The sequence below is a fragment of the Cavia porcellus genome, unplaced genomic scaffold (assembly GCF_034190915.1).
Source record: "Cavia porcellus strain 051 isolate PalLab524CR breed Dunkin Hartley unplaced genomic scaffold, mCavPor4.1 scaffold_22, whole genome shotgun sequence".
Lineage (NCBI taxonomy): Eukaryota > Metazoa > Chordata > Mammalia > Rodentia > Caviidae > Cavia > Cavia porcellus.
Genome location: NW_026947505.1, coordinates 51,337,257 through 51,351,598, shown reverse-complemented (window position 1 = coordinate 51,351,598; position 14,342 = coordinate 51,337,257). Strand labels below are relative to the sequence as shown.

General features: G+C 42.4%; 1 protein-coding gene across 1 annotated transcript in view; it reads right to left on the bottom strand.

Annotated features, from left to right (window-relative positions):
* Positions 1–14,342, bottom strand: part of Nt5e (5'-nucleotidase ecto) — a 66,968-nt gene that overhangs the window by 7,200 nt on the left and 45,426 nt on the right. Inside the window, exons 4-5 of the mRNA XM_003474741.5 lie at positions 2,456–2,653; positions 1,331–1,485 (exon numbers count right to left, since the gene is read on the bottom strand). Coding sequence (XP_003474789.2) covers positions 1,331–1,485; positions 2,456–2,653 — 353 coding nt within the window. The remainder of the gene's footprint in view (positions 1–1,330; positions 1,486–2,455; positions 2,654–14,342) is intronic.

Sequence of the window (14,342 nt, the reverse complement as noted above, 5' to 3'; positions counted from 1 at the left end):
GACAAATGGGCAGACTGTCATTGTTTAGAAAAATAGCACAAAAAGTGAAAGTTCTATATTTACTCAGTTTCTTTAACAGAGAAATACACACTGCTAACTGGCTGTGGTGGTTCTTTCTAGACCTTTCTCTCAGTATGAATATATGCACTTCTCTTTGATTAGTTTTTTATACTCCCTGCATGATGCTGAAGGGTCAGTGTGGGCCTTGCCTTGGAAAGCATGAATGTCATTTATTTGGCAAATGTTTATTGGTTGAATATGACCGTATTCCAAGTACCACATGCCCAACATGTGGGTGTAGACAGGGAACCCATAGGATGGCCTGTTTGATCTGGCTCAGCCTGATCCCCAGAGAATAACCACAGAAATCTGCCCCCAGACAAGGGTCCCTCATGGGTTATCTTCCTCTGGTCAGGGGCTTCTTATAGTAACAGAGTGCTGGCATTCTGTGCTTGAGAAAGAGGCCCATTCACAAAGGGCAAAGTTCCCTGGGGACAAATGGGCAGACTGGAAGAAGACCAGCCTGGCGAAGTTACATCCCAGCTGATGTGTTTTATCTGCCTTCAGGGTGGCAGAGTTTGTCTGTGTCTTTGAATCATTTATAGCCAACATTCTGACATCCAACAAGCACACCTTAAAGGTTTAGTTTTTATACAGCAATAAAGTGATGGTCACTCAATATAGTTCAGACACCATGCCAAGCTTCTTGGTAAAATATCAGTCAAGTTTTGATCTGGGCACTAGGTTTGTAAAAGTCTCCAGTTCTGTTACTCTGTGTGCCCCTTGTAAGGGTTAACTGATTTAGTCAACTTGAGAAGTTTAGAAGCTTAACTAAATCAGCTAAGCAATTTTATACCCTAAAGTGTAGAAGACCCATCCTATCACCTGCATGGTATAAAGGGGAATGAGAAAGTATGGATCTGCTTCTGTTCTGTGGAGGAGCTCATCTTTGCCTTCAACTTGGATGTTGTCTCCTGACTTCCAGAGTGGACTCTGGCTTCTGCCACAGATCCTTCAGCCTTCCAGCATAGACTCTTCAGCCTTCATCGCAGACCCGTCAGCCTCCTGATACGGACTTGTGCGGGACACTGCAGTGAACTCCAGACCTTGGACTGAATCCTTTAGTCTCCAGTGTACAGACACCCTATGTGCTCTTCTTCATCAGACTCTGTGGATGACCATTGTTAAGCCAACCTTGTAATTTCTTACACATTTGTATATTTTGTGTGTTTTGTGTGTTCCTCTAGTAAAACCCTGACTGATACACCCCTTATTCTCTGTCTTCCTTTCCTCTTCCTATGCAGACCCTTCGCTCCTGCAGGTGACTTACTGCAGCATCACAGATCAGGTTGCCCATGTTGCATTCCATAAAACGGCATGATTGAGTGGAGCCATTCAGATAAACAAGTGTTTTCCCCAGTTCCTGAGTAGAATAATTAGCTAATTGTATCTTCCATTTGTTAATGTCTGCTTTTATGCTTGGATCTAGGAGAAAAAGAAAGAAAGAATCAAGAAAGGAAGAAAGGAGGGATGAAGAAAGCCCATAATTAAAGCAGATCTCATTAATGTTAACTTCCAGAGAAGGAATCAAACATTAAGTAGCCTACCTGTCATAAGTACACATTTCTTTATGACAATTGTGTATATTTTTGTTTCATCCGTGAAATTTAATTGGGGATCTCTATTTGTTCCCTGACAGTAAGACCCAGGCTGCCTCTTGATGCAAGGATATGCTGAACATCTTAGCATTAACTCACCAGGCCTGGGTGAGCATTTGTCAACCTACCTGGGATGGCACTGCTGTGGCAGGGGACTCTGAAAGGCCCAGAGTGTATCCACAGGGCCTGGTGAAGGGTATGTGTTGTTTTGGGCCCAAACCTCACTGGCTATAAAGTGGCTGTGTTAACGACAGCTTTTCCTGGCTCTGTGACACCTCAGTGCTCATCCTTCCTGAGCTGATCATGGAAAACAGGTAAGATCTAGTGAGAGAAGCACAGGAGTATGTTCACAAGCATGATGGAAATGACAATGTATATTTACTGAGTCCTAGAAAAAAGTAGGCAAAGTGTTCCTTTATCTGGTGAATAAAGAAATTGAAGCACCTGCCCATGACAGTGGCATTGCCCTGGAGTGGGGTGCTCGTGAATGAGCCCTTTCCTGCCCATTTTAAACCCCCTTGTCTCGATAATCAACTCTCCTCTGGATATGGGCCAAGGGTAGCACCAGCTTGTTAGGATCATGCTTCTAAAAGGCAAGAACAGTCCAATGTTAAGAGGATCTGGAGAAGCACAGGAACATTTTCACAATTGGGAGTTTTAAATTTCCTTATCCATGAAGAGAGAAACCAAATTCTTCATTACTATTATGGTTAAACATTTTAAAAAGGAGTGTAAAAAAAGGAACATTTAGCCTCCTAATTTTTGAATGGCGGAAAATTCACCTGAATGTCACACACCTTCAGGAATGCTGGTATTTAGAAGAATGGGGTTCCCAGATGAAGTGATGACATTTCCTTTTTCATCAAACTCGACCTTCAGATAGCCTAGGTATTTTCCAAAAGCATAGGCCTGGACAACAGGCACCTTCCGCCCATCTTCAGAGGTGACGATGAATGGGTACTTCCCAGCAGGCACCTCTTTGGAAGGTGGGTTGCCTGAAATTAAAAAGGCCAAAACTGATCAACTCAGCTTTTCTACATGGCTTGCTCCAGGCCAGCAGGCCTCTGACCAAGTGACAGCGAGTTTTAAATTGATGATTTGTCAGCTGTAGCTCTATATGGCTGATCTTTCAGAGCCCTGGCACTTTCTTCTGTTTCTGAATGCCTTTTTGACACAGGAATCCTTCCATTCACAACTCAGTAGGCACTTACTAAGCTTTTCCTAAGTCCAGGGCATTATGCCTGGTGGTGTATAGCATACAAAAAGAACATTGCTAAGACTATCCTATCTCCATCTTGCCTTGGCTCTATCCTTTAGCTGGGTGGATTAGCAAAGCCACTTTGCTTTACTGCACTTCAGTTTCTTTGCCTATAAAATGGAAAAAATACAAATTCCTATTCCACAGGGCTGTTGAGACAATTAAGCGTGTATACTTCCTAGCACAGTGCCTGATAAGGCATAATATATACACAATATATGTAGACTTCTTTTCCATACAAGATGATGGTTATCTCTAGAACCCCTGGATACATATTCAAGAACTTAGCATCATCAATGGAAGATGAACAAAAATGACAAAGATCTGTACTTGGGTTTTGCTGCTAAATTCTCTGTCCTGGTAGGTATCACAGAGCCCTCTATCCTTTTGGAAGAGCCACATTCACCACCGGGCTCAGTGGCATGCCAGCCATCACTCCCAATCAGGTTCTGCCGGCCTCTGTCTCAGAGGGGACCTCAAAGAGAGCCTGGGAGCTGTTCATCATCAGGCAGCCTCCTATACATATGCTTGCTTGAGGGCAGGAGTGTGGCTGTATTGGGAACACAGTGCCTGGTGTCTTATCACTTGGCACACTTAAGTTCATTAACTGTACTCCATGCATACTGTGGTTCATGGTTTATCTCCATAGAGACAACATAGTTTGGGCTGTTTGGAATCAGAGTTAACAAAACATTAGACTTACATCACTGCTAGTCCTGCCTTTTAAAGGCTATGGGGCAAAATAAAAAATTCTATGAGGAATGAAAGCATGTTGTACATGATTGTTGTCCTTCCCTTTCCCCCAAGAAAACTGCCTCGCCTTGAAACAATTCATTGCCAAAATTGCTTTTCTTCTGTTTTGTTCTCTTACACTGATATTCTAGATAAAAGCCCAAAAGTTTGAGAGTTTGAGGCTTCTGCTCAGAGTGTCTATAACTACAGAGGTTCAGTTGAGATGGCCCTCTGGGCCCTCTTGGTGATTGAACTAAGGTGTATCTCTCAGTAATCACTTATTCTCTATGCTGCCATGGTCATACATGGTGACAGCTTGTCACCTCTGTCATCATATCCATGGTTATTTCTTCCTACTGGATGTTTACAGAGGATTTGGGAAACTTCAGCATGCATTAGTTATACACATGAACCAGTTATGAGAGGTGGCCAGAAGTTTGGCCTGGGCTTTGTCTCATTTAGACCTCCAAGCTTCCCATGAGGCGGGTCTTATTATTAACCATACTTTGTACAGTAGAGACCATCTTAGGCAAAGTGCCCAAGTTCACGTAGCTGATATGCTATGGGTAGCAAGTGGAAACCAGAAAACTGTAACACACTGGATCTTGTGCAGATCTTCTTTCCACCACCTAAAGCCTGTGAGTTATTCTCATAAAGTCTGTAAGCCACTTCCCAAAATCCACTTAAAAAATTAAATGCATACTGAGTATGGACTTTTCTGTCTGAAGCCCTTTTTGTGCTTCTCTTCACCTAATACAAGCTAGAGAGGCATGCGATGAAGAAGCCATTCTTTTTTTTTTTTTTTTTTTTTGTCTTTTTCGTTTTTATCGGTACCAGGGATCGAACTCACGACTGCCTGCTTACAAGGCAGGCGCTTATGCCGCTGAGCTAAATCCCCAGCCCCGAAGAAGCCATTCTTGCCATGCACTTTCACTAAAAGCTACCTCCCGTGCAGCACAAAGACCGCAGAACACAAGTACTGCAAACACCAGTGCACAAAGCAGCCACAAATGTTGCTACTGTTAATGTCCTACTTTCTTGCTTCTAAAATAAAGGAAGTCTCAGAACTTCCTCAGAACTTGGCTGTGACGGTAGCAGATGACCTGATGCATGATGGAGAAGTAGATAAGGTGGACGCACTGATCTTCCTTGTTGTGTTCTGGTTCTCCTTTGGGCAAGGCTGGAACCTGTTTCTTACTCCTGGAGCCCCAAGGATTACAGAAGCTCCTCTCAGCCTGTTCCTCATCTGAACTCAGATATGTGGGAAAGTGCAGTTCCCCCAAACTTCCACAGGGTGGCGGAGAACAACACCTCATCCAGCAGGGAAAAAAAATCGCAGAAATCAGGAGTCTGGAGGTTTCCTAGAAACCCAAGAGAATTACATATCTGTCTTTTTAAAGCCTTTTCCCCTCTTTCTATAGAAATGTCTGCATTTGAACAGCATGTAAAAGTTGGAAAAAGATGACACAGTCACAGCTTAGTGTGCACTCTGCAAATGGGAGTTGGCAAATCCCATTTGTCTAACGGAATATTTTCTAGTTTAGAAAGTCCATAACCTCCTTTTATTAAAACAAAAACTGTGTCGTTGGCATTTTAAATGGATTAAATCAGGAACAAGAAGGATGCTTCCTATGTTTCTGAGGCAATAGCTGGACTCAGTTGGCTAATATTTGCCTCCTTCCAGCCGAGTCCTCTCTAGATCCCCTTCTCATTTGACAATCCAAGAAAAGTACTGGCAGAGAAAGCACTCCAGGGCTTCACATTTTCCGTATCATTCCATGCTGCTCAGCCAAAAACTGTCATACTCAGAACATGCTTTCTGCGGAGCCACACCTTTGTCTTTAGATGCCTGCCTCATTATCTGGGGCAGGACAGAAACTGTTCATCAGACTGTTCCAGTCATCTGGCCAACAACTTCTCCAGGAACCAAACTGGGGGTGGAGGTGCAGCTGTTCACTGACATCTGGACTTGGCATACCAGGCTCTTCATAACATAGTGCTGGTGTCTGGGGAAATCTCACAAGGAACACAGTGTTCCCAACAGTGGATCTGAACAACTGTCCTCCCAGCATCACGCGCTCACAAGCAGAAGTATCAGGCAGCAGGCTTTAACTATAGTGGTTTTCAACTGGAAGAATTATAGAATGTTTTGAGGTAGTTACACTACAATTTTAACCCATATGGGAACTAGTTTGAGAACTTTAGAGTTGGGCTCTTTATAAAAGGACTAGATAAAAATAACTGGAGGTGGGCATGGTGGTCCAAGCCTGTATCCCAGCAACTGAGATGCTAAAGCAGGGCAATCAAGTGTTTCAGGTCAGTCTGGACTGCATAGTGAGAGCCTGTCACAAAAACAACAAAAACAGATTTAATAATTATTCTTTCTTGTGGTTGAGACACAATACCTCACTCCTGTAAATTAAAGGGGAAAGTTTAATTTGGTTCACAGTTTTGAGGAATTGAGTCCATGGTCAACTGGGTCCAAGGCAGAAATATCATAGAGAAGGGTGTGATGGATGGGAAGCGGAGGGGTTGGGGTGGGGTGTAGTATTCATAGCACCAATATCACACTTCTTTGACACACCTGGGAGGATGCTTTACTAATCTAGGCATAACTTAATCAAGTGAGGCTGACTTGTCAGGGTTAACTGCCATCCTCTACTTCAAAATCATTGCTTTTAAGAGATCTGAGTCTCTTTAAAATTCCTTGGAAGAGGCTCATTACCACCAGACATGCTTCTACATACTTCTGTCTCCTAACACAAGCCACAGTCATGGACACATCTGGCTGGTGCCTGGGTTACAGCAGTGACCTCTTAATCAGCCTTGGAGATTTTCTCATCCAGTCTCCACACAGATGGCTGAGTAGTCTTTCTGAAGCATAAATACGATCACGTGCATCCTGGGCTAGATATCTCCTACCGGCCTTAGGAAAAGCAATATGGAACATCATATCATAACCTATAGGACCCATGGATGAGGCCCTTGTTTATCTCATCAGCTTTATCTAGAATGGGGATCTATAACCCCATGGTACTGGTCTGTGGCCCACTGCGAACCACTAGGAACAGGCTGTGCAGCAGGAGGTGAGCAGTGAGTGAGGGAATCAAGTTTCATCTGTATTTATAGCCATTCCTATTGCATATCACTGTGTGAGCTCTGCTCCTGTCTGATCAGCAGTGACATTAGGTTCTCTTAGGAGCTGGAATCCTGTGAAATGGGAATACAAGGAATCTAGCTTTCCTTTGAATCATTCTAAAATCATTTCCCCACCCTCAGCCCTATGCATGGGAAAATTATCTTCCAAAAAAGCCAGTACTTGGAGCGTAAAAAGTTGAGGACCACTGATCTAGAACATCTACCCTGCCTTTTAACAGTCTTGATCTCTTTCTATTCCTGAACCACATCCACAACCGAGGAACCGTCTCACATGCTGTGAGAACTTTTGGCGCCGTACACTTACCTGTGAATTAGTTACATATTTTTACCTTCAATTCATTCGTTATCAACAAAGTGGGAAGAACAATATCTATCTTACAGGGTTTGGGAGAGGGTTAAAAAGTTAATTGAGCAAGTAAAATCTGATGCAAAATAGATGCTTGATAAAGATGAACAATGATTATTTACGTAATTAACTTCTGGAAGTCTTAGTGATGTTGGCCCTAATGTCTATCTCTCAGGGAACATTCATTCACAGGTAATCCCTGAGATTGGGTCAGATCTTCCTATTGTATTCTTCTATAGCAACTTGTACCTTGCCTTTCACAATATGCTTTGTAGATATAAAAACTATGATTTATTTGCATAATTATGTATTTTTTATTTTAAAGAAAAAAAATAAAAACAGTACAAAATTTTGAAATACAGTTATATGAGTGTAACAAAGGTTAGTCTGTTGTGTATTGTTATGTTCAAAGTAGCTGCTCATATTACAAGACATAGGCATTAAAAATTGATCACGGGCTGGGGATTTAGCTCAGCGGCATAAGCACCTGCCTTGCAAGCAGGCGGTCGTGAGTTCGATCCCTGGTACCGATAAAAAAAAAAGTTAAAAAAAAATTGATCACACATTATAGGCACAAACCTGTCTTTTCAATGAACTAATAGCAATTAGTAGTGAAATATCTTAACTATTTTGTGTGTGTGTGTATGTATATATATTTTTTTCCTTTTCCCTTCTTTTTTCCTTTCCCCATTCCAGTTTCTCCCCATTTCACAATATCTATTGTACAGTTTGGATCTCATATACTCTTTGAACAACTTCTTCTTCTTCTTTTTTTGGTCTTTTTGAGACAACGTCTTGCTATGCAGTTCCGGCTGGACTTGAACTCACTTTGTTGCTCAGGCTAGTCTCAAACATGCAATGATCTTCCTGCCTTAGTCTCCTGAGTGCTAGAATTATAGGCATGCACCACCACGCCCAGCTCAACTTCTTATACTATGGAGACAATATGATGTTTACATATGTGGGTCTGGTTTATTTCAATTATGAGTATGGTTTCAAATTGCATTCATTTCCCCTTAAGTTTCTCAAGTTTATCCTTCTTTATAGCTGAGTAGTAGTTGACTGTATAAAAATACCACATCTTTTTTATTCATTCCTCAGTTGATGGGCTTTGGGTTGTTTCTAAGATCTAGTTATTACAGATTATGCTCCTATGCAAATGGGTGCATATATATTGCAGTGGTATAATGTTTTCAGTTCTTCTGGGCAGAAGTGGAATGCTGTGTCGAATGAGGTCTGTAGTTTTTTGAATTTCCACAGTGGTTGCAGTAGTCTACATTCCCACCAACAGTGGACAAAAGTTCCTTTTCCCTGCATAATTATATATTTTAAAAATCTGATCAAGGTCAGTATGGTTTTCAAGATCACAAATTCCATGAGGTTAAGGGTACCTATGTCTCTGAGGTGTATCTAACACATAGAAATGATCAATAAATATTTGTTGAGTGGCTGCTGTGGTTTCAGTGTGTTTCCCAAAATTCACGGGTTGGACACTTCATACCCAATGTGACAGTGCTGAGAGTTGGGACCCTGAAGAGGTGATTAAGGCATGAGGGCTCTGCTCTTATGAGTGGCCTTTTGCAGCGACTGGAGGAGTGGTTTTATGATATTAGTAAGTCTAGCCTCTCCTCCTGCATCTTCTCTTGCATGTAATTCTCCTCATCGTGCTAGGATAAAGTAAGAAGGCCCTTGCCAGATGCAGCCCTTTGATCTTGAGCTTTCCAGCCTCCAGAACCATGAACCAAACAAACTTCTACTGTTTTTAGGTCACTGGTGTGGCACCATATTAAAGTAGAACAAACCAGACCAGAACTCTACTTAACCTTACGTTCATTAAATGTTCCGCAGAGCATACATTTCCTCTGTGGTAGAAACCAGGTGTAGGGCCAGCCGTGTCTCAGTGAACCCTCTCCCTAATAACTTCCTCAATTCAGTTTTCTCAACTAATGTAGCCTGGAGTAGTTAGACAATAAAAACTTGGGTTGAGACTGTGGAACTGAGAGCAGGTTTAGGTGCAAGGATCAACCTGGGCTCTTTTGGCTTTACAAGAGAATTTGGTGCCTGGATCTCATTTTGTTTCCTCAGTTTGTAAAATAAAACATTTAATTGGTAGTTTAAACCAACAATGGTTTACTTATTTTTTTTTTTTTTTTTTTTTTGGTAGTACTGAGGATTGAATGCAGGGCTTCACCTGAGCAATCCTCCCTCCTCAGCCTCCTGATGCTGGGACCGTGAGAGTACACCACTACACTTGGCCTCAGGGGGTCTCTCTCTCTGTCTCTCTCTCTCTGTCCATGTCTCCTTTTCCCTCTTACTCTCTGTCTCTGTCTCTTTTTGAGACAGGCTCTCACTATGTAGTTCAGGACTGGAACTCACTATGTAGCCCAGACCCTCCTCAAACTCATGGCAGTCCTCGCTCCAGCCCTAAGTGCTGGGGTTACAGGCATGTCCCACTGTGCCTGTCTTCCTTTTTTTTTGAATTGTGAATTTTGAGAAAAGTTCTTGCTAAACCACAAAGTTTCCCTAGCTGGGCTTGAACTTTGATCCTGCTGCCCCAGTCATCCATAGTGCTAGGATTGCAACCATGCCCAGCTTAACTTTTTAAATTTTTAAAGCTATGAACATCTTTTGCACATATATTACAGTGAATTCTTATGTTTCAGGGCGAGACATCAGCATAAAAGCTGAGTCACTCATGTTGAGGCCATGGCTGGAGGCCATACGGAAACTGTTCTGGCTGCAGGGTAGAGACCACTGGCCTCCGGAGTTTCTGGGCCCTGCAGCTTCTACTCTAATCACCCTTGCTGCCCCTTATTCTGTACCGAAGACAGTGCACGTACAGTCTTGTCTTTTTCAGGGAACACAGGGCCATGTGTCAGTGCCATGGCTCCGTCACTGTTTTGTACATGCTGTGATTTACTACTCAGCTCTCATTTGTGGCCCTCAGATGATGAGCAGGAGGTCACAAAGAGATTATGTACCTTTCAGCAATACCCGGAGTGGGCACACACCCCTCATGAATCCAATCTAGGCTGTCTAACTGGGCTAAGGCAGGGCGCTCTGTTGGACAGGAAAGACCAGCACATATGTAGACCAGTGTTCAGAGCACCAGTGAGGGCTCCAAGTTGTGCACTACGACTGCCTGGTAGGCCAGGCCTGTGGTGTTCTTTTCATCTTTATGAGGGCAGGAGATGGAGAGGGAAATGCAGTAAAGTCCCTGACTGCCCTCTTCTCTTCCCACTGACACTGGCTGTCCCCATGGTTCAATATAATGCCAGACACTAGATTTCCTATTCATATTTCACAATATAGAGTACATTTCCTTATAACAAGGAAAAAAAATCTTATTTTATATATACATATTTTTTGAGACAGCTATATAGTTCAGGCTGGTCTTGAACTCATTATGCAGTCCAGGCTGGCCTTGAACTCATGGCAGTTCCGTAGCCATGCTGGGATGATAGGTGTCCACCACTATATCTGGTTTAATTAGATCCTAATATCATAACTATGCTCTAGTTCTATTACCACAGTTGTTAAAATGCAGAGTCCAAGGGAAAGGGATGACAAACATGATTTTCATCTTGACATGCTCATGTAGTTCAATTTTCAGAAGTAATAATTTTATTTCTTGAGGTTAAAAAGGTGATTATAGCCATAAATTGATATCTTTCTAATACTTTACAGAAAATAAGCATTTAGCTGGAAAGGTCAATGCTGTGTCATCGCTGAGTGACCCAAAACTGACTCCCAGAGTCACTCCTGTGAGTCACACTCACGCACGCCCCAACTGTGGCCGGAGAACCCAGAGTCCCTGTGAGTGGCGGCCAGACCAGCGGCTTCAAGTAATGGCTGAGTACTAGGTATTCTTTTACCAACGCCAACTACAAATGTTCTAGGCATGGGGGAATTGGTTAGCTAGTATAAGAGAACTGAATGCCATGTGGCCACGGTGTGTGGCTTACATTGCTATATCGCCCAAAAGGTATTTGATTATTTGTGAATTTAGCTCAGATTCTCAACTTTGAGAGATGTTGTATTTTACAAAAGTTACAATATAGTAGTCTTGAGTTTGGGATTAATGGAAGTTTATAGGGTTTAGAGCAAAAAAGCTTTAATAAGAAATAAAACTTTCTTGAAATAAAATGGATTGGGTGGCCCCTGATTGACATGTTTGGAAATATTGTTGTAGTTTTTTTTGTTTCTTTTTTTATCCTTGAAATAAAATGGATTTGCAAAAAAAAAAAATGGATTGGGGAAAAATATAAATAAAAAGAACTTCAAGGTTAAAAAAAAAAAAAGAAAAAAACCTAGCATTATAGAATATTTGGTAAAGGGAAAAGAAAAAATCTATAGACTCACCACCTTAAAATTTTGCAAGTTTATGCTAAGCATAGAACACATACCTGCAATCCCAGCACTCAGGGAGGCTGAAGCAGGAGGATTCCAAGTTTGAGCCCATCCTCAGCAATTTAACAATTTAGTGAATCCCAGTCAAAATTTAAAAGTTTTAGAAAGGGCTGAGAAAGTAGCTCAGTGTAAGGGCCTTCCGTTGGTGGCAAAATACATTTTTAGAGAGAAAGCATTTTATTTAGTAGAATACCAGTATCACTGTTCTCCAGAAAATAGACAGAGCTTATCAGATAACTGAATAACTGATGTGTTTGTCTTGAATTTACTATGAGGCTTGATTCTGCTTATTCCCTCACTTAATCCATGTAAACATTTTCTGAGGAGAAGGAATTTATTCCAGGCAAGGAATGTGAACATTATGCACTGAAAACATATAGTAATAAAAAAGAAACCCAATTCTCAGAGATAGTTATATGACTGTCACCATTTAAAGAAAGAAAACAAAAAGAAAGAAAAAAGGAGAAAGGGAGGAAGGTACAAGGGAGCACAAGCAGGCTAGAGCTCAGAGTGGTTAAACAACTTCTCCAGGTCAGTTTGCCAATAGTGGTCAAGCTAGGAGAAAAACAGGGTCTTCCAGGGTCTGCAGCCCTTTCCAATAACCCCAAGCCCCCTCCCAGGGAAAATCCGAGAAACGATATCTTTTGGGAAAGAACATCAAGCAGAAAAACTGCCATCCTGGGAAGCAGGCCAGAGCAGCAACTCTCACAGGAGTGTGAGTGGCCTTACTTAAAATCAGACAATATATTGTTGTTTGTTTTCTGCTATTTGGTTCTGAACGCCCTGTAATACTCTCATTCTCTTGAATGGTTTTATACTATTTTGTGATGTTGGATACTATTATATGTGAAGGTGTGCTCAACTATTTCAAAGAAAGAGACATTTTGGTAGCTACTGCTAATATCTGGTTGTCTTGTGGTGAAGTGCTATGTTGCTTACACTGTTCTGTTCTGTGCTATCCTCTTTGTCTTAATCTCTTTAAATCAAAATAAAATAAAAAATTTAAAAAAAGATTTTACAGTAGTTGGTCATTAGCTTTCTTTTACTCACTTCTGCCAGGTGACCCTGCCATTCGTTTTGCTGCCGTTCGTTTCTCTTTGGGTACTGGATTAGTCACTTGCCCTTTGCGGGGACACAGCACCTGACTCCCAGATTTGCTCACCAGAGCCCCGAAGCTGGCAGCTCCAAGGCATCGTGGTGCAGGGTGTGACAGAGCAAAGCTGCTTAATTCATGACAGCTGGGAAGTGGGGAAGGCAAACGATGCCAGAGAAGAACTAACAGAGACCACAGCTCACACGCGAGTGTGCTTCACTGACCTGCTCAGCATTTCTCAAGTCCAACAGAGTTGACACAGTCAGGATTAACGGCCATAGATGGCTTCATTTCACCTTGGAAAGCAGCTTCATGACAGGTAACCAAAACTAGACAGTGTTATGAGTGCAAAAATCACTACTCAGAAGGCGCTGGCTCTGTTCTTTTTGAGACAGAATCTCATTTACTGTCCGGGCCTGGCCTTGAATTTGTGATTCTCCCACTTCTGAATCCTGGTGTTACTGGTGTTGGCTACCAACTTGGGCCTCGGGTAGCTCTGCAAAGGGAACAGGGGCCGAGGCTCTGCCGTGGCTGAGTGTCCTGAAAGGATTCACGTTGGTGACTGAGGGAAACTGCCTGTGGGCACTTCAGGCACACCAAAGACCATGTTAGGCCTCTTCCATCCACTCTGCTTTTACTCCTGCTAAAGACGTACAGTTGTGGGTTAACAAGGCCAGTAACCACGGCTACGCCTGTACCTCCCATCATTCTTCAGCCCTACTCTTGAATGGCAACTGCCATTCCATGCGTGTTCCCAAGCATGTTCCCAAGCTCTGTCCCTGGCAGCAGCCACAACTCCTTTCCATGGAACTCCCCTCCCAAGTCCCATTTTGACCTTTTCACTTCACAACCCTTTTTTAGGCTCATGACCCTTTAAAAGACCTTCCAGCCTGTATGAGGGTTGCCTGTCTGGTCTAAGTGTCAGGGCGATCCCTCTGCTTGTTCTGAAATAAATCTGTCCTGTTGAGCTTGTACCTCTGTTTTTTCCTCTTTTTCCCCCCCTAACAATAATTTGGGAGAAAGCAAGTTCCTGGTGCTTACCATGTTATAAAAGACCAAGGGAGCCAGACATGGTGGTGTTATCCTAGATACTTGGGAAACTGAGGCAGGGGGGTCTTAAGTTTGAGGCCAGTCTGGGAAACTTAGCAAAACAGTCTCAAAATGTCTCTTGTTTTGATTTATGAGACAAGGTGTCACTCTGAAGTTCAGGCTGGCCTAGAACTCACTATGTAGTTGAGGTTTACCTTTAACAGCAATCCTCCTCCCTCAGCCTCCCAAGCGCTGGAATTACAGACATTTTACAACACTTTCTGCTTTAAAATAAAAATTTTAAAAAAGAGGGGGGACTGGGGATTTAGCTCAGCAGCACAAGTGCCTGTCTAACAAGTGCAAGGTCATGAGTTTTATCCCTGGTACCAAAAAAAAAAAAAAAAAAAAAAAAAAAAAAAGACATTATCCTTGAAGCCTTTGGGCCACTAGCTATACCTCTGTCCTTTGCTGATTTTCTGGGTAATTCAGTAAGTCACAGAGGTCAAGAGTCCTTATCAAGTGTCTGAAGAAAATAGTGTTTGGGGGCTGGGGATTTAGCTTAGTGGCCTAAGTGCCTTCCTTGTGAGCACATAGTAGTGAGTTCGATCCCTGTACCGGTACTGAGAGACTGTCTGACCCATAAATATGGATGAGACT